We start from the raw sequence: 20,846 nt of genomic DNA, 5'->3' as shown, positions 1-20,846 counted from the left end.
AATGATTCTGTCAGCAAGTATTTATTGAACGCCGGGGATGATTCTTTCTTTGAGAGAAAAGTTCATGTTATGAAATAAGAGACTGGGGAAAATGTTCGATCGATGCTCTATGAATATATTTTCTATAACTTCAGTGTTCGTACACTTGAATTAGAAAAGAAACACTCTGATTAGTCATTTTTTTCATAATAAATCTTGAAGGTTAATTTCTCACTCCTGTCCCCCAGCCCCATCTCCAAAAATGTATTTTACTTATTAACCTGGTTTGGATGAATTCTATATGAACAGATTTTTCTTTCCCTTTGTTTTTTGGTTGCTGTGTGAGTTCTGATTACCTTGAGTGGCTTATAGGAATTCTATTTTGGAAAAATAATTCCCCCCAAATCCAGTTGAAAGTTCAACTCTGGGGTTCCATGTGGGTTTAAAAACAGTAGGTACTCGAAGTCACTTTAAGGATTGGCTAAAATGTCTTGGCTCCTTATTTGTTGATGAGGAAGTTGTCTTTCTTTGTGCCTGTTGGGATTTGATGCTTCTTTACCTTTAAAAATGTAGTTAATCGTATCTTCCAAGTGGAAGATTAAAACCCCATTCGTGTAACAGAGATGGGTGTTTGAGTGTAATAGGAAGAGAAGGAATGTTATGAAATGAGAGTGAGTAAGAATGAGTAACAGTTTTTGGAAGAGGAAAATGCCACTTGATTCTTAAGTCAACATTTCTGAGTGACTTCAGTGATCACTGGTATTCTAACTGATTTATCTTTTAATAGCTTTAAGTACATAATGTGATAAACCTTACAGAAGACATGAGGGGCACCATTTAAAATTGTCATAGTCAGTGGTCTAATTTCCCTGCACTCTTTATTTATTGCTCAACTAATATTGGTAATAAAGCAGGGTTTAAGCCCATCATTCCAATCTGCTATCCTGAGATAGCCTCTCTTAAATTTTCTGAATTTTCTGCTCTGTCTTGGCCATATTTCCGTCTGCTTTTTCTGTAGTTGTAATTATGATGATTGTGATAATCATGATAATCTCAGGGTTGTGAGTTCAAGCCCCACACGGGGCTCTACCACTTAAGGAAAAAAATGAAACAAGACAAAAAACAAACAAAACGCAAAAAACCTGTAGTTCTCAATCCTTTTTCTTTCTCCATACCCATTTCCCTGAAGATCACACTCCCTTTGGCCAACAACTCTTAGTGATGTATAACTGTATCAGATTCCGGTGGGTGGGGATTTAAAGGCACTTGGGTGGGGAGGGTAAGGTAAATGAAGCATGTTGGTAAAGAGGGTCTCCTATTTTGCCTGATAATAGCCATATATATTTTTTTAATAATAGCCATCTTAATGCAATTCATGCTTTTCATGTCACTACATGGTTTGAGGTTTTCAAGAAATGATGTACTATCATTTATTTTACCTTCTCTGTGGAACTTAAGGCTATTTCTAGATTTGTTACTATTTTAAATAATATTGTACGAACATTTTGGTGCATTTAATTGTTTGTAAATTGCTGATTTACTGGTGTGAATGTTTTCTGAAAGGTGTCATATTAAAGGATCGGGATATATTCCTGGTTCCGGATACATTATGATTTTTTTTTAACCGATTATGTTTGTGGTTGCTTTGAAACATGAACATAAATCACAACACATTGAAGGGGAGCACCTTTTTAGTTCATTAAATTTGTTCCTTTTGGTAATGGTTAAGAAAGCCTCCCCTGATCTCACCCAAGTGTAATTTCTTCTGTACCTCAGTGGACCTAGCTCAGCAAGATTAAAGTTCAATAAGTGTTTGACTAACACGTAGGGACTCAGCCAGCCAACGCCTCTGATGTGTCTGATAGGCAGGACGAGCACGTCATGGTACACAGCATGGTACACGGAGCACGGTACAGGGATTTGTAAATCACCACAGATGTGTACCATTACTTTCACAACTTAGACCAAACCAACATCTTCGAGATTTGGTTCACAGTCAAGGAGAGTTATCACAGGGGATTTATAGGCACAAAACAGCAGTTGAGGAAGACCCCAAATGCAGCCCCTCTCTGGACTTAGAGAGCCTCTGGACTTGGATGGCCGTGTCTGACTGAAGCAACTCAAACTCTAGTAACCAAGGAAAGCCAAACAGTTTTTTCAGTGAGGATGAGAGAAATAAATATGTTCTAGAACTCTAGTGAAATACACTTCTGGGGATTTTTGCTTGAATGTCACACCGCGCTCGATGGCTAAAGCAACATGGCTACCTCACAAGTCACATATTCCTAAATTGTGGCTGAAGACAGGGTAGGGGTAGATGGCAGGCACTCTGTGAGATGTATGTGTGTATTTAAAATTTGTTGTAATTATTTGAAAAGAAAGGATAATGAGCTTATTGTACAGTTAAATACATGGTGTAATTATTAAATACATGTGCTTTTTTTTCTTTCTTTCTTCAGGATTACAGAGTTAGTCAGATTGACTTATTCACTGAACGGGAAGGGTTAGGACTCCTGAATTCTTACTTCGACGACACTGAAGAGATGCAGGGATTTGGTATAATGCAGAAGACTTGTTCCATTAAAGTACATTGGGGCACGTAAGTATTTTGTTTCAAATACAATTTTTTTTAAAAAATCTAGTTACTTATATGAGAGAGAGAGAGAGGAAGCACACAAAGGGAGAAGGAAGGGGAGAGCGAGAAGCAGGCTCCCCACTGAGCAGAGAGCACAATGCAGGGCTCAATCCCAGAACCCCCAGATCATGACCTGAGCCAAAGGCAGACGCCCAGCCAACTGAGCCACCCAGCTGGCCCTCAAATACAATTTTAATGAAACTTTTTTGTGAGTGTCCTACTGGAAAGACTTGAGATACTCTGATCTGTGTCCTATAAAGTACCTATTAACTAAAAGGGTTTTGTGTTTTTTTTTTTTTTTTTCTCATAAGGCACATAAAATTCTGATTCTTTTGTACCTGAGTTCCTACGATTCAGCTCTCTTAGAAACAATAACATTCTCGGGGGAAGTGCCGGGGAGGAAAAAACTGCATGTTTAATGTTGGGATTTCCTTATCACAGAGGAACCTGATTCATACCCAGCTGAGTAACAGCTTTTACCTTCATGGTAATCCAAAGGAGGTAATCCAAAGCATGTGTTCCTGATATCTCATGGGGGGTGGAGGCCAACACACGTGGTACTTTCCTTCCTTGAACATTTTCACACAATGCGATTTAGAGCCCCTAGGACATTGGTTTCAGAAATCACAGGAAACTGCAAAAGTATTTGGAAAGAAGTGGGAATATCTGAGATGGGGGAAATTAGGACAGAAGGTGCAGGTGTCAGTCCTGAGTACGGTGGCCTCTGAAGGGGAGTTCCAAGCCCGGCGCAGCAAAAGACAGCCCCGGGGGTGCCAGGAAAAACGCTGAAGCGTCTTCATATTTCACTTAAAATCTCCTCCTTTTATGATTTTATTTTTGTGCAAGGTTTCTGTTAAATTCATAATATATTATGTGACAGTGTATATCCTTTATAAATATTCATATATTCGAGAAGGCTCAAAAGTTTTGTCAGTGGGCTGTGCATAAGATAATACCTGTGTTAAAGTGTCAGAGAGAAAATACTACAAGAAACAGGAGTTAGAGAGAGGAATAGTGGTAGTGCCATTTTAGATAGGATGGCAGGCAAGGTCTCTGGTGACATTTTAAGTGGAGGCCGGGAGGAAGTGAGGGAGTCAGCCCTGAAGATGCCCGAGGGGGGATGGGCAGAGGGCAAGTCCCAGGCAGGAAGCGATTGCAAAGCCCTGCTGGGTGTGTTTGGGGAACTGCCAGTAGGTCAAGGTGGCTGGAATGCAGTGAGCTAGGAGAATTGGGATGACAGAGAGGCCTGTTGGCAGGCCTTGGGAGGGATTTTAGACGACTCTGACATGGTGGATCACAGGAGGATTTTGATCTAACTTGTGCTCTGGAAAAATCACTCTCGCTACTCTGTAGAAAATAGACTATAAAGAGGCAAGAGTGGAAACAAAGAAACCAGTTAGGAGGCAATGAAGTTACATAGGCAAGAGGTTGCGGTGGCTTAGACAGTGCTGGTGAGAGGTGGTCAGATTCTGGACACATTTTCCTGGTAGAACTGTCAAGTTTGCTGACAGACTGTATGTGAGGGGTGAGGGGCTGAGAAATAGCTAGGGTTTGGGACCCCGGCATTGATTGAGATGGAGAAAACAGTTTTGTTTTGAGAGGTGGAGTTGGACGGGTCAACTGTTCATTCAGGTGAGGGGACAGGAAGATGACTGGCTACGGGGGGAGGGAAGCTGGAGGTGGAAATTCAGGACTAGGCAGCATGGAGAAAGTCTTTAAATCCTGTGCTGGACAGATCTCAAAGGGAGTAGGGAAGCCATCTGAGCCTTGGGCATGTTTCTATTTGGTGGTTGAGAAGGAAAGGAGGAATCTAAACAAAGACAAGGGCTTCATCTCCTGCTGCCCTTGGTTTTTTTTTTTTCCAAATCAAAGAGATCAGTATATTTTATTTCTTAACATGTTAATGTTAAATTGAGAAGGACCACTTTCTTTAAAAGAACGAGATGGGCATCTGCTATAATATGTTCATCTCGATGTCTGGAAGGCTTCATGACTCAGGCTTGGGCTCTGTCAAGGCATAAAGAGCTACTTCTAAGTAACATCTCTTACCTTTGCAGTGAGTTTAACTCCTCTCACAGGGGCCAGTCACAAACCTGCCACAGTGTCTGGTTTTTCACGGCCATTCATTTCTGTTGCCATGAGGATAATAGAAAGCTGGTTTGGAGGTCAGCTCCAAGTTGGGGTCCTTGAACTTGGTTGGTTGGCTTTGGGAGTAGGTCATTAGTACTTTTATAGATCTTCGAGGGGAGTCTTGATGGGTTGGGAGAATTCAACTGCTAGTAAACACTTGAGTCCATTTTGCTTCTTTGACACATCGGTCCTCTGAACCGGTAGCCGAGAAGTCTTTGCTATGTTAGGGACTCCGCTAGATTCCATTAGATTTATTCCAGGGCCTACTTACGTAATGGGGGTTAAACTCTTCTATACATACACACAAGAAGGGCATTGCTTGTCAAATTCTTTTTGGGGAAAATGAGGAATTTCTAAAATTTTAAATTTAGAAGTCAAGGGACAGTTTTGAATAGCCAAATGTTCTTTGTCAATTTTATTGTGACATATTTGATATACACAGAGGATGTTATGTGTGAATTATGAAGCCTGGTACTAAGACAGATCCCCGTGTGCCTGCCCCCTGACTTAGGACCTCACCTTTACCAGCACTGCGAGCGGCACCCAGCATGGCCCACCCTGGGCCCATCCCCCCGACTCCACACCCATAAACTCTCTCTGTAATTTTGTGGTTTTCCCATACCTTTATTTTACACTTCTGTCCTTGCAAGATTTTAGGTCCGAGAATATACCACAATCTGGTTTTGTCTCTGAGCATTTCCTCATATCATTTAACTTGTCCCAGTGTTGCCTGAATTTTCTGTATTGAACGGGTTACATCTAGAGGCGTGATCAGATGCAGGTGTGGAAAGGACCCTTCATACGGGTAGTGCTACATCCTCATGTTGCATCACAAAAGGCGGCATGTGATTCCTATTAACCATACTGAGTTGGGTTGCTTGTTTAAACTGGGGCCTCCGGCACGTGCTGTGATGAGCACTGAGTGCCATTCACAACCGAGGAATCCTTGAACACTGCATCTGAAACCAATGATGTACTCGATGTTGACTAACTGAATTTAATCTGAAAAAATTTTTAAAAATTGGTGCCTCCCACAACTCTCCACTGTAAAGGGACATTTTCCCCTCTGAGAGTCATAGCTCGCCCTCTTCAGAGCAACCTCAAATTAGCATATTCATATTTTTTTGCATATCCAGTTGGTTCCTGTAAATAGCCAGCACTCCCAGGGAGCCGTGCCTGGAGAGTAAGACTGAGGGTCCAGCTGGAAATGCTGTTTGAGGATAAGTGAACAAGAAAAGATCAATGTTTCTTATGTGGCTAAAAGGCATTTCTAAAAGAATAATTACAGAATGTTTTTAATCAACATATAGATAGCCATTATAAAGATACAAAGGGACGTTGTTGAAATAATATGTATTTTTTATCATTTTTTTAAAAAGCTCACACTTTATAATTATACTGTTTATTCATAAGGTAGGTAAGAGTTCATTACCTAAGTGCATGAGAAAATAGGAGGACTTTTAGAACCTGAAATAACACCGCCTGAAGATAGTTTCCCCCTCTCCTGATGGCCTCTTGAATAATGTATCTTGTGGGACTAGAACTTGGGAAAAATGAATCACGCTCTGTGGACGACTTTGGAGATTTCAAAGTCCACCCAACCCTGATAAGTGTGGGTTTGAGTTTCCTTCCTGCTCATCGAGGAACCGTCCTTTCCAGTGTGTCTGTTTGTGTTCAGTCTTTTGACAAATTTCCCTTTGCCCCAGATTACCTCCCTTCTGTAAATGGTACGTGACTAAATCACCTGCTTCGAGAAAACTGAAGTGTTTCGTATCAGGTGAATAAATGCCCTCACCTCAGACTGTAGAAGGGAAGGCCTCCTGAACGCAGTCCTGTGCCCAGCTATCCCTCAGTTCTCCCCAGCACCTGCCTACGAGCCGTGTGCTGAGTTTACAGAAAGTGCCACCCATTCACTTGTGAGGACTCAGGCTCCACGGCCCTTGGCTCAGTAGACCAGTAGCACCATTGCTGACGAACTGCCATTAGTTGGGGGTGTGAAACCCAGGTGTGGTGTGCCTACGGGAACTTAGAGCTCTAAGAACTAGGTAATGTATCCCTAATTCTCATGCCTCAAACCTAAGGAGGTCTAAAGGACCCCACTCTTAGCCTTCATTTTCTTGTGTTTTAGGGCACTGTAGTGCTATTTGTTAAAAGATAAGCCTTTTTCCCCTTAATTTTTTACTGACATGTGTGTGATAATATTTGTACAAAAAAGTGCACAACAAATCATAAGTGTATCATCTGAGTGAATTTGCGAAGTGTAAACATCATCGAGATCAAGAAATAGAAGACAGCGGGTATCTCAGAAGTCTCCTTACTTGTGCTTCCTCCCGCCATCCTCTTACCCCCAGCATAACTGGTACCCTGACCACATGGACTAATTCGTTTTGAATTAATCCACACATATACCACTCAGTCTGTCAACATGTGTGTGTGTGTGTGTGTGTGTGTGTGTGTGTGTTGACAGGTCTTCAGGAGGATTTTGATTGTAAATCCCTGTATAATTAGGGAGTCCAGAGAAGCTACTGGCTTATCCAAGGGAATCTTTAACGAAACCCATCACCCAAAATGTGCCTTGGGCCAAAATTGGGAAGGAGAAGGCAAAGAGGAGAATCAAACCCATTTTGTTGATAAAAGATTTTATTTATGGCCACCTTATTCTTCTCGGCACGGTGTTCTGGGGATAATGAGATACCCCAGCTAGGACTCTTTGGCCAGACTAACAAGGAATTGGAGAAGATAAGTGCTCACCAAGAGTTCTGTGTTTGTGTATAAGGGGCTGTTCTACTACCTCCCTTACATGAACGTCCCATCTCTACAACCTCCCCTTCCCAGAACTCGCCTGGGAAACTAAGAAAGTGATGAGACTGTGCACAGTGTTTCGAGGCCATTCTAACAGGCATGGTTTTCTGGTTTTCTGGTTTCTAGCACATGAAGGGAGGGTGGGGCTGCTTGTTCTCTGACCACAGCGGAAGTGACAGCTGACAAGCCTGATAAAAGGGTGTGGTATTGAAAAGCCGTAAAAATCAGATCCAAGAACTCAAAAAGCTTTGGGCCTGGGAGCAAGCAGCCCTACAGTCCTTCAGAGCCCCCAGGACACCACCACACATTGTAATGCTCCCAGTGATGATCCTGAGTCATTGTAAAAAAAGTGTAAATTATGTGCACTTTTGGAATGAGAAAAAGTGCTCCCAAAAAATGAGTAGGAGTCTGGCTCTGTAATCAGCTTGGATCAGCCCTGTATCTGGTACTCGCAGCTGCATGGCCCTGGGCAATTTACTTAACTTCATCTGTAAAATGGGGACAGTAGTGCTCCTTCCTCATAGTTCTGTTACGTGGACTGGATCAAATTCCGGGTGGCATTCCTCGTAAGTGCTAGGTGGATGTTACCTGTTACTAGTTTTGGGCATGGTGACAAATGAGTAGGTGGAACATCTGATTCTTTGGTTATAAGTGAGAAGTAGCCGTTTTTTTTTTTTTTTTAAAGATTTTATTTATTTATTCGACAGAAAGAGAGATCACAAGTAGGCAGAGAGAGAGAGGAGGAAGCAGGCTCCCTGCTGAGCAGAGAGCCCAATGTGGGACTCGATCCCAGGACCCTGAGATCATGACCTGAGCCGAAGGCAGTGGCTTAACCCACTGAGCCACCAAGGTGCCCGAGAAGTAGCCGTTTTAAAACATTTTAAAAATAAAGCTTGAGGGCGCCTGGGTGGTTCAGTGGGTTAAGCGTCTACCTTTGGCTCAGGTCATGATCCCAGGGTCCTGGGATCGAGACCCACATTAGGCTCCCTGCTGGGCGAGAAGCCTGCTTCTCCCTCTCCCACTCCCCCCTGCTTGTGTTCCCTCTCTCCCTGTGTCTCTCTATGTCAAATAAATAAAATCTTTAAAAATAAAATCAAGCTTGAGTTTCCTAGCTATGGCCTCTCTAAATACATAGAGCGCTACAAAGTAACTACTGCTCTGACTTGAAGTGATACAGACATTTAGGCTTTGAAGGGATTCATCATATAAATTAAAATTAACTGGACAAACCCACAAGGGGACAAGTAAAAGCTCAAGAAGAGGAGCATATAATGGCACATTCTCTTTGAATCTAAGGTTGCTCTGATACCCGAGTGTACCCATTCGTGGCCCAGATACACATCGTCCCCCTCCTTTCCTTTCTTCTCAGTGGGGTCCTCTGTGCCCTGGAAACAAATGATGAGCCCTCTCTTTTCTTCCTTGGTGCTTACTTAGGTGGCTGATTTATGAAGAGCCTGGATTTCAGGGTATGCCTTTTGTCCTGGAACCTGGTGAATACCCCGACCTGTCCTTCTGGGACACAGAAGAAGCGTACATTGGATCCATGCGGCCTCTGAAAATGGTAAAAACGAAATCTAACAAAACGTTCTTGGAGTCTGATTCTTTGTCAGCTTGACGTTGATAGTTCACAGGCTGGGACTTGGAAGCAATAAAACCAGACTTGTAAAAACACAGATCTGTAGCAGATGGAACCTCTTGCTGGAGGAAATAAGAGGGTGACTTGCTGGACGCTCTAGATGGAAAAAAAAAAAAATGGGGATAAGCCCACGTTGTCTGCCTTCGAGGCATTTTTCAGCCTTAGTGCACAGAGCTGCAGCCCCGGGCAGGTTTAGGAAGGGAAGACAGTGAAGAACTAAACCTGGTGGAAAAACAGGAAGGACGGGTGGAGTCCGCCTTCAGGTGATGTGAATGATGTGATTAGGAAATCTTCATGCTCAGTCAAGTCGGGTCTTAAAAACCACGCAACACTGTGCTAGATGGAGATGTCAGGGAATGTTCTGCGTGGACCCGGGCGGAGCTGGGAAGGCCAGGGCAGGTGGGCACCAGCCCAGCTGTGGCAATCAGAAGTTGGGGGTTGGGGGCAGCTTTGGGAGCCCTGGGACAGGATGTGTAACTATTATCCTCCCCAGCATCTGCCTCTGCTTCCTCTCCATCATGCCCCTGTCTTTTACGATATCCCTTCTGTCTCTCCTGCTAAACTCTAAGCCTTGGGAGGATGCGAGTTGCACCTGTCTTGTCCCCCGTGGGGAGCACAGTGTGTGCGCAGGGTAGCAGGTGTGTGCGCAGGGTAGCAGGTGTGTGCGCAGGGTAGCAGGTGCTCGCTAAGGACCTGTGGCAAGAGGGAGGCTCTTGTTACAGTTGTGCTTCTGAAATTGCATTTTGTGGCTCTTTTCTAGAGTCAGTTTGAAACAAATTAGAAAGTCATGGAGAAAATTTTTATCTTAACTTTACCTCCTTCCAAAGCCTGTGGGTTAATTACCTCCTTCCGTGTTTGCTGGTCTTGATGCAAAACTCATTTGCATTATAAATAACTTTTTCATTATAAATGATTTTTTTCTAAAAAATCACTTGCAAAGAACAAAGTTCAGTTCATTTTGTGACTATATGAAAGAATTGTCCCAGGTTTTGAAGACTGTTTCAAATGATATAAAAGCTGTAACGCTCAGGGCATTGGAAAAAGATACTTTTGAAATGGATGCTTAGTACACTTAGTTCCCCTCTGCCCCCATCCACAGAGGATATTTTCCAAGACCCTCAATGGGTGCCTGAAATCATGGATGGCACCAAACCCTATATATATACTATGTCTCTTTCCTATATGTATATGATAACGTTTAATTTAGAAATTAAATTATACATTTATTATAACCTAGTTTATAAATCAGGCACAGTATGAGATGAACAGTAATAATAAAATAGAAGAAGTAAACAATATACTGTAGTTTAAGTTGTGTGAGCTTGGTCCCTCTCTCAGAACATCTTACTGTACTCTAATCGCCCTTCCTGTGATGCAGTGAGATGTGAAGTGCCTGCCTGGCTAGGTGAAGCCAGGTGAGGGGCGTGGGCGTCCTGACGCAGAGTTAGGCTACCCCTGACCTTCTGACTTTGAGTCAGGAGGAGGAACCTCTGCTTCCAGACTGTGACTGACCGCGGGTAACAACCTGGAAAGTGAAATGCTGATAATGGGGGGGGATACTGCACTTGGTTGTTTCTGCTTTGGTTTGTTGATAAAATCAGCAACCTTCCTTTATAATTACAGTTCATTTGGTGCATGTGAGTACCTTTGGCTGCACTTAAAAAAAAAAAAAAGAAAGAAAGAAAGAAAGAACGGTTCTAGATTGGTGGAAAATATTCTCCTGACTTTCCCGCTGCCGATTTTAACTCTTACCCGTTTATCATTTCAGTGTAATAATAGCTTTCTCTGTGGCTTCTTCTTCATGAGTTTTTGGGTGATTTACAACAACTTTGTTTTAAAAGTAAAACCAACCCCATAGACCCATCCTTTGGGCTAGTTTAAGTTCTAGCCAGCAGCTCATCTAATTATTACAAGAGTCCTCCAGACCCTAGAGTGAACTTGTGTGAACTCAAAGATGTTGTAAGCCGTGGGTTGCAGAATCCCGTGCCTGCAGAGGCAAGGCAGCAAACAGCCTCGGATGAGGACGGCAGGGAGTTGAACTGAGAGAGGAGTGGAGATCGGCCAGGTTCGCGCAAGTCCCGGCAAGAGCGGGAGCCCAGTGGAGAGCTAGTCCGTCAAGGGGCTGGATGGTGCCGGGCGGGGGGGGGGGGGGGGGGGGGGCGGCGGTGGCTGCCACCAAGAACTTGTGTCCAGGGCTGTCTGAACTTAGGACTGCTTTTTAAGGGACATGAGAGAGATGCATGTCCATGAGACATTTTCTGAATGGGAAAACAAAAACAAAAAACATAGCTCATTGGGTTAAAAAACAAACCCACCATGCAGATCCAGCTTATAGACCACCTCGGCTCCACACGGCCTTCCTCAGTCGCCATCCGCATCGTTGGGACGTCAGAACCGTCGCCCCCTCACTTCTAGCAGAGGCTGGGAGGCCGGCCCGCTGACCCCTCGCTGCCGTGGGTCGTACGAAACAGGATTGTCTCCACTAAGAGCTGTGTTTCTGACCATATTATTTTTCTTTTCAGGGTGGACGTAAAGTTGAATTCCCTACAGATCCCAAGGTAAAAATGTTTCTTTTAAAAATTTTATTCCCGGGGCACCTGGGTGGCTCAGAGGTTTAAAGCCTCTGCCTTCAGCTCAGGTCATGATCTCAGGGTCCTGGGATCAAGCCCCGCATCGGGCTCTCTGCTCACAGCAAGCCTGCTTCCTCCTCTCTCCCTCTCTGCCTGCCTCTCTGCCTACTTGTGATCTCTGTCTGTCAAATAAATAAATAAAATCTTTTAAAAAATTTTTTAAAAATTTAAAAAATAAGAATAAAAAATTTATTCCCATTCCATGCCCATGAAGATAATGTGATTTTACACATCAGCAAACGTAACTGCAGCTAAAGGAAGTCATCCCAACTGACACATGCCATCCCCTTGACTGGAAGATGAGGTTAATGGCACTAATAATCCCTCCCAGTACGTGTGGCCATGGCTTAAGAGGTTCATCGTTGTATTCGGTTTATAATTTGTGGTTGTATTTACTAATTGCAGGGCCAGTTGCTGCTTGCCAGTTAGCCAGGGAAAAAACTGAGTTCTCAAGACAAGATCTCCCTTTCTGCTACTCCTACTTTGTACGCATTTATTTATGACACATTTATTTTCTTTTTTTTTAAGCAGGCTCCACACCCAATTTGGGGCTTGAACTCATGACCCTGAGGTTAAGAGCTGCATGCTTCTACCAATGAATCCAGTCAGGCACTCCTGTATTTCATTTTTAAAGCAATATAGGATCCTCTGGTTCCTTAGTTTGTCCTAAGCAAAATTCTAACTATCGGTTCTAGCCATCGAACAAAACCAATTTTTTAAAATCAATTATTTATAAACTGCCTTTCGAACCTGGCTTTGGGCTGTACCACATCAGGAAAAAGATTCAGAGTTTTAAAATGATGATACTGCCATTCAGTTATTTTTAAAACTATGATCAGAAAGTTCTGTGTTCTAGGATTCAGTGATATGATATTAAATGACTGATTTAATATTTAGCTGTTGAAACATTTAACTTGTTACAATTACTGATCTGTCTCATTTCTATTATAGGTAGTTATTTATGAAAAGCCTTTCTTTGAAGGAAAATGTATGGAATTAGAAACAGAAATGTGCAGTTTTATCACGGAAGCAGATGAAACAGAAGAGAAGACAGATGACAGTTTGCCATTTACGTCCGTGGGCTCCATGAAAGTGCTGAGAGGAATGTGAGTAGGGGGAGTGGCTGGAGGAGTTTCTTTTTTATCCCTTTAGTGAAGTATTACACACGTCTCCCCCACCCCCCCCCCCCACATACACACCTCCACCACCGTGAAATGAAAACCATTCCAGATAGTTGGTAAAATGAATTTCAAACATATTCTCAGTCAGCTGGGACCTAGATTTGACACAGTGGTTCAAAGGGCTGGTTTGGGGCCAGTCAGCTGAGAAAGACTAATAAGTTGACCCACACTGATCAAATCTATATCTTGTTTATTAATATGATGCTCCAAATAATTGAACTATTAGTTTACTTTCTATCTCTTTTGATATTTTACACTTTATCGATCTTACGTGTTTCCGTTAGAAGTATACACTGAAAGTGGTCTTGTAAATAGGCAAAGAAATTTTAATTAGTCACTGAAGAAAGTTTATCCAGTTTTATTTGCTGAAGTTATTTTTTTAAGATTTACTTATTTATTTGAGAGAGAAAGAGCATGTGAGTGGGGGGGGAGGGGCAAAGGAGGGGGAAGAGAGAGAGAGAGACTCTCCAACAGACTCCCCATGGAGCACAGAGCTCAATGCAGGGCTTGATCCCCAAACCCTAAGACCATGACCTGAGTTGAAATCAAGAGTCAGACGCTTAACTGACTGAGCCACTCAGGGGCTCCTGCTGAAGTTCTTTTGAGTCAGTTCTTTTTCAACATACACACATACACATATACACACATACTCCCTCTACTCCTTTACACGAACATTGATGTATATTCCTTATGTTGTTCTTTAGGGGGCCATTCCATTAGTCTCTTAAATCTTAGAGAATTCCAGTAGTCGTAGTGCATGAGTCTCTGTCTAGCTTCATAACTGTTAGTGTCGGTTAATGAAACGTAAGTACATGGGAACACTTCTAACACTGATGAAAACTACTACTCCTTAATGTTCTTTCTGTTGCAGTTGGGTGGCTTATGAGAAGCCTGGATTTACAGGTCATCAGTATCTGCTTGAAGAAGGAGAGTACAAGGACTGGAAAGATTGGGGAGGTTACAGTGGAGAACTTCAGTCTTTACGGCCTATATTAGGTGTAAGTTAAAGAAAGCCTAATGGAGAATACTTGATCTTTTTTGAATGATAAATGGCTAGCCTTTGAATTTTGAATTTTTTTCTTAACAGGATTTTTCAAATGCTCATATGATAATGTACAGTGAAAAAAACTTTGGATCCAAAGGTTCCAGTATTGACGTATTAGGAATTGTTGCTAACTTAAAGGAGACCGGATATGGATTGAAGACACAATCTATTAATGTACTGAGTGGAGTGTAAGTGAAATGACCCAGTTGGGATTTTAAACACTTTTATCTTGGGTTGTATTAAATTGATAGTATCTCTGACACAGAACAGGCACTCAGTAAATAAGCATGTCGATAACTACATATGAAATCAGTCATTTAATATGTACTGCTACATATTTTCATAACTGCTTTTTAAGATCTTTCTCATATAGTCTTTTTTTATGTATAATATCACATTGCAGTAGACAGTAGACTTGGGGGTTTCATGATAGAAATCCACAGATCTACTTCTCTTATCATTCTGCATGGAAAGATCTCCTGGATTTCTTATGCAGGAATCAAATAAGAAATAATGATCTGATACTAGAAAATAGAAGTTGGGATAAAGTCCCATTCAATTTTCCTATGTCCTTGCAGGGGAGGAAGAATTTTCTCTTACCCATCAAGATTCTTCTAGCTGGTCTAAGAATTAAATTGACATAAGATAGATGAACAGGAGAAAAATATTAAAAAGCACCAAAGTTAATTACATGCTCATGGAGGTCCGATAATGAAATTGAGACCCAAAGAAATAAACAGGGCAGGCAGTTTTTATATATTTTAGAGAGACAATACATTTGTTAGGAATTGACAGGATAAAACTTGTTTGGAAACTTTGATTAGAAAGAAATTCTAAACAGAATTTGGGCTAATGTAATAAAGTAGTAAAAAGTAACAGGGTTTGTTCATACAGCCTTCTCAGCTCTAAATTTCCTGTCTCTGGTGATGAGACTGTGTTACCAGTTATAAGGAGGGTAACTTTCACATGGGAGATTTTTTCCTGTTTCCTGAAAGGCAGAGGAGGGTCTGATAGTCCTTTTAGCACAGGTTGTTTTTTTTTTTTCTTAAATCTTTTTTTTTAAGATTTTATTTATTTATTTGACAGAGATCACAAGTAGGCAAAGACAGGCAGAGAGAGGGGCGGGGGAAGCAGGCTCCCCGCTGAGCAGAGAGCCCGATGTGGGGCTTGGTCCCAGGACCCTGGGATCATGACCCAAGCTGAAGGCAGAGGCTCTAACCCACTGAGCCACCCAGGCGTCCCTAGCACAGGTTGCTTCTTAAGTAACTTTACTTTGGAATAATCGATACACCATTGTGGTCATTTTTGGGGTGGCCTGCTCGGAGCCCCTACACCCTACATCTGCTCCATTTTATTTCTTCACTATTATTTTGACATAAAAATTACTGTTTCAGTGTAGCTGGAGTTAGCAATTGAATGCTCTATTATTGCTAAGGTAAGCTTTTATTGGAAAATGATCAGTCAAGATTTTTCAGGATATACGTGACTGCAAGCCAGCCTAAACTGCTAGAAGTGAGGAAAGTGCCGTTTATCCGACTATATAACTTGAAAGTCCTGGAAAAGATTTTTGCTTCAGTTATGGCTGGATGTCAAGTTTAGACACTGTCATTAGAACTTGCTCTCTGTCTCCTGACTGGGCTTTTTTCCCATGCTGGCTTTGTTTTAGGCAGGCCACTTACATCTGGTGGCCTATGGCAGCATCATCTGCTTTTTGTTCTTCTCACTGTGTCCAGCAGAAAGAGCATCTCTTTCCCATGAGAGTTCCAGGTTTGACTTTGATTCTCTCAGCTTGGGTCATGTGTACCTACCTGAATCAATCTCTGTAGTCAAGAAGACGACTGTGCCTGTGTGATGTGCCCAGTCTCAGAGCAGGGTAGGGCCAGTCCCAGAGGAGCCACTTAATATATGACTGGGGTGAGTTATTTCCCAGGAACGTCAGAAAAAATGAGGACAGATACTGGATGGGCAAAATACATGTCTATTAAAAGAAGTTAAACAATTATCCTTATGATCCAGGTTGATGTCAGTTAGAATTTGTTATAGGTGAGAGTATTCTTATATAATTAGATGAAATTATTTGACATGGGTTCTGTTGGAAATGTTGGATGCTAGGTTTTTTTATGAGTAACATAGGCTATTTGGATCATTCTAACCTCAAATCTGTCGTATTTTGCGGAGCCTCCCATAGGATCCCTGGATATCTGAGATGTGTCTACAGTATAATGTTATACTATTAGTCACATTCGCCAAATCCTTGTGTAGGCTGTTGCTTGTGGTGCCATCTTGACAGGGTGACATCCAGGACTTCTGGGTCTTCATTCCCAGCAGGACATGCCTTCTACCAGGTCCTGCTATGACGCCCTAACATTTTACAATCTGCCATAGATGTAAGGTACGGCATGGCAGAAGTCATCTGAAATGTTGCCATGGCTCTTAGTATTTTAGATTGCCTTTAAAGCTAATTACTTACAAGGAAAATAATGACCAGTTCAGTCTGGAAAAACAGTTGTACACTTTGGTACTCACCAGGTGTGTTGGTTCCATTAGTCAGAGTCCAATCATGCGTCCTAGCAGAGGAAGCAAAGGATCCTGGGTAGAATTCCCTTAGGGCATTTTTGTAGATTTTGCTGTTAGCACAGGTAGAATCATGCCCAGAGCCAGTCTTTTTTTTTTTTTAAACTCAGCCTTTGTTTACTTGAAATTAGCTTCCTTTATAAATGTTGCTTTTATAGGTTTCTATTTTTAGTCATTTCTGTTGTATTTCCTGGCTTAGGCCTTTTTTCTGGTGATAGCAGTTGAGTTGTGGTATTGGGGGAAGTGGAAGGGAGGTGTGCACACCTCACCCCACTTCCTTTTAAATTCTGAGGTTGTGGAAGGGCTTCTGTATTCACCAGGGCCAGCTGCTTCCTCATAGTTCATTTAGTTGGTTATCTGACAAATATTGATGGAGGTCTGTTACATGCAAAGCATTCTATTAAGTTCTCACAGAAGTCACAGTATCCATATAAAACATAATGACAGCTACAAAAGACCTAGAGATTATACTGAGCAGAGAGAGACTGATTTCCAGATTGTGTGCAGGGAAGACTTCAGCTGAAGAGGTGGCAGTGGACCTGGGCCTCCTGAGGTAGATAGCTTGAGGTGTGCCAACACAAGGGAGTAAGTCCGGCCTGTTTGTTTTTAATAGTTTCAAAGAAAAGTGACTTTAATGACTTTATTCTTCTTGGCAAATAAGAATTGGGTCTTCATTTCACAATATGGAACGCAAACTCTTTTCAGAAAACTTTTTTGAGATTCCTGTTCTGGCTCTCTCCCAGGAGATTCACTATCACATGGGTAACACATTTCCCGGGCGGTAAACTCATTTTTAGCTCAAAAACAGAGCCCAGCCTGCAGGAGGGATGCTCGTGAATCCAGCCACGGAAGCGCCGGGCCCCGCATTCCATTTCTGACCGCAACATCAGAAGAAACTCCCTCTCGCAGCTCTTACCAAGCCATGTCAAGTTCTGGGTTATGTCCTTGTTCACATGGTGGAAACTGGGCTCGTTTTTTTTTTAAACCAAGAACAAAAGGAGTTAGGTCTAGAGTCCAGCTAAGAAACTTAGAGTGCCATCATTTTAATTTCTTTTTCCTTTTCTCTGCCACGGAAGGGCCAGTCTGCCCTGCCACCTGGGAGTTCCGAGCAGTGACTCCGCCAGGCTGGGACCTGCCGGTACACGTACTCACTCTCAGCCCACCGCCCCCCCCCAACCTTGTAAACAGGGAAGTGTTGATTCACGTGTACAGAATATGTTGAGGCAAGGACAGTAAGGAATTTTCTTCTTACAAGTCTCAAGTAGAAGTCAGAGATACAAGGGAGAATCTCAAGTCTGAGTTCTGGGGTTTTATTTTATTTTTACCCTCCTCTTAATGGGTGATTCATCTGGGGCTACAACTCTGAAGGAAAACAGCATGACCGTCAATTCAAGTAACATCTTAATAAGTGTTTTTTTTGCTTCAACCTCCATGAATTAGCTAGGTTTATGTGGTGTTGGGTGTTTCCTTATAAGTGATTTATTTTATTTTATAGGGAAATAGAGTATTCTCACTTGTTAGTTATATGTATATATATATATATATTTAAAACATGCTAGATAAAGCTTCCTCCAAGACTCACTCAGCTGCCTTCTCTCCTGTGGTCCGTCTCTCCCCATTCACAGTCTTTTCCCCTCCAAACCTTGAAGTCAATCAAGCAAAAAGGCCTTTGAACCCTCTGCTTTCCTTTAACTTGTTTCAGATGCGGAGACTGCTAGGAATACTTTGATATGATATGGCTTAACCTCTTTTTCTTTTCCTTTTCTCTTTCTTTCTTTCTTTTCTTTTTCTTTTTTTTTTTTTTAAGATTTTATTTATTTATTTGACAGACAGAGATCACAAGTAGGCAGAGAGGCAGGCAGAGAGAGAGAGAGTGAGGGAAGCAGGCTCCCCTCCGAGCAGAAAGCCCGATGCGGGGCTCGATCCCAGGACCCTGAGACCACGACCTGAGCTGAAGGCAGAGGCTTAACCCACTGAGCCACCCAGGTGCCTCTTCTTTTTTTTTTTTTTTAAGTCCTGGTTTTTGTCGGTATTTCGGCTACGCAGAAACTCCTCCCCACACGGTAGGATCCCATGCTCCCATTGGAGTGTCTCTTCTCTTCATATGCCAAAGGCTGAGGCTCCCGGACGCTGTACAGCCGCACACAATGTCAGCTGGGATCCTGGCAGACCCCCTTACCTATGATGATAAAACGACCTTTCGCAAAAGTTAAGTGACCCCTTCAAAGTTATCTGGAAACTAATGTCACGACCATAGCTAGAACTAGTCTCCTAATTCCTGACCTCACAGTGTTTAAGAATCGGCTTTTAAAAATTGCTGATGAGGTTCTGAAGTAGGGGAGCAGTGTTTCCTAAAACAGACTGGCTGGCCTACCAGCAGTTACTCTGTTCAGACGGCCAGGAGGGTGCGTGCAGACGTTCGCTGTCCTAAGCTCCTTGACGCTGGAGATTTTTGCGGTGTTCTTTTTATCCTTGATTGTTGTTCATTTCCTAATAGTGACTGCGTTTGAGATTTTGTCTGAAGTCCAGCCCTTTCGACAGTCAAGTCATACCCTGTTCGTTATGCAGTGTGTGGACTGTTTGTTTTGTTTTGTTTTTAAAGATTTTATTTATTTGTCAGGGATAGAGGGAGAGAGAGCGAGTGAGCACAGGCAGACAGAGAGGCAGGCAGAGGCAGAGGGAGCAGCAGGCTCCCTGCCGAACAAGGAGCCCGATGTGGGACTCGATCCCAGGACGCTGTGATCATGACCTGAGCCGAAGGCAGCCGCTTAACCAACTGAGCCACCCAGGCGTCCCACTGAGCCACCCAGGCATCCCCTGGACTGTTTTAAGTATGGCTTAACACAAGGGGAAATGAAAGGAGACTTGACAAGCGACAGCTTGGGTCATGACACAGAGTGGGGAGCCTCAGGAGACCCAGTCAGGAGTCCAGCCATCCTTGGCCACTAGCTCATCAGTGGTGTCACTCTGTGTCACCCTGAACGGGTCCCTTCCCAGCCAGAACAAACACCAGCAAATAATCCCATGTGCTACTTCTCAGCCATCAGTAAATTCAAGGGCAGGGACTGTCCCTTCCAACCTTGCATGCCTACTGCCCTCTAGTTCTGGCGCACGATAAATGACCAATGTTTGTTGAAGAATCAGTGAATTCACTTTTCTGTGTCTTTAGCTTTTCCTTTCTGTAAAATGGGAGGACCTGCTCCTCCCTGGGTTGACTGTGGTCAGAGATGCGAAAGCATTTTGGAAAGTTCTGAGTAAATATACAGGCACATGGTGTTAGTCCTTTTTCAGCTGTGAACGGATCAGTAAGGCAGTGAATGAACTCAGGAGGAAATGCTGAGTTATCTTTCAAATATAACAGAACTGAAAAACTTTCAAAGGCTATCTTTGGCTGGGAAGCAGCATCAATAAGTTGGTTTGGTTGATTATCTTCTGAATGTAGATCACTTGAAAGGTGAGAGAAAACATCCCAGGAGAGAGTTTAGTATTTCTGACTGATCAGTGTTGCTTACCCTACATAGGTCACGTCAGAAATCCTGTCCCCAATAAAATTTTAATTAATTAGCTGCATTTTTGGTATGTTTGTTGGTTTGTTTTTTAATGGTAAACATGGGGCAATTTTTTATCAAGCAAATGGACATAAATCCACTCAGGATATGGAGAATTTTGTTTTATAGTCAACTTGGCTAAAATCATAACGGTTTGCATAAGAAACAAAACTTATAACCCAAATAATCCTTGAACTGTTGTGACGGCCTTGCAAAAAGGAAAGCAACATATTTATAAAGATATCCAGCTCTTGAACTTTGACCGACGTGTTTATGCATAAAGATCATTACACAGAACATGAAGGTCGCATAATTATTAATCATCCTTATCGTTTCAAATAATATTTAAACTCAGGGGTAGTTCACTACTTCCCTGGGTTTGAATTTCCTGCACACAGCACGAGAGTTCTCTCTCTGTGTATACCTGCCAATCTGAAGAATGTGTTTTTCACCAAAAGAGGAAAATTACTATGATTTGTACAAGAAGTATCACACTTCTGCCTCTATTTCCTCCCTTCCAGCTTCATTCTCTCCCCCATCGCCAGTGTCTCCTTTTCCCCAGGAATGCCCAGTTTCTCTATAGTTTCCCAGTACACTGGAGCCTGTCCCCTCTCTAGAGCTTAGTATACGCTGTTCTCCCCTAGCATTATTTTTTTAAAGGACTTCTTCTGTGAGCTTTTTTTTCC

General features: G+C 42.5%; 1 protein-coding gene across 1 annotated transcript in view; it reads left to right on the top strand.

The window, feature by feature from the left end:
• Positions 1-20,846, top strand: part of CRYBG1 (crystallin beta-gamma domain containing 1) — a 198,722-nt gene that overhangs the window by 164,556 nt on the left and 13,320 nt on the right. Inside the window, exons 8-13 of the mRNA XM_032338909.1 lie at positions 2,439-2,578; positions 8,981-9,107; positions 11,705-11,740; positions 12,764-12,918; positions 13,865-13,991; positions 14,081-14,226. Of these exons, the coding sequence (XP_032194800.1) occupies positions 2,439-2,578; positions 8,981-9,107; positions 11,705-11,740; positions 12,764-12,918; positions 13,865-13,991; positions 14,081-14,226 (731 nt within the window). The remainder of the gene's footprint in view (positions 1-2,438; positions 2,579-8,980; positions 9,108-11,704; positions 11,741-12,763; positions 12,919-13,864; positions 13,992-14,080; positions 14,227-20,846) is intronic.

Source organism: Mustela erminea, chromosome 4 (assembly GCF_009829155.1).
Source record: "Mustela erminea isolate mMusErm1 chromosome 4, mMusErm1.Pri, whole genome shotgun sequence".
Lineage (NCBI taxonomy): Eukaryota > Metazoa > Chordata > Mammalia > Carnivora > Mustelidae > Mustela > Mustela erminea.
Note: the sequence above shows the minus strand (reverse complement) of the source record. Positions and strands in the feature narration are given on the sequence as shown.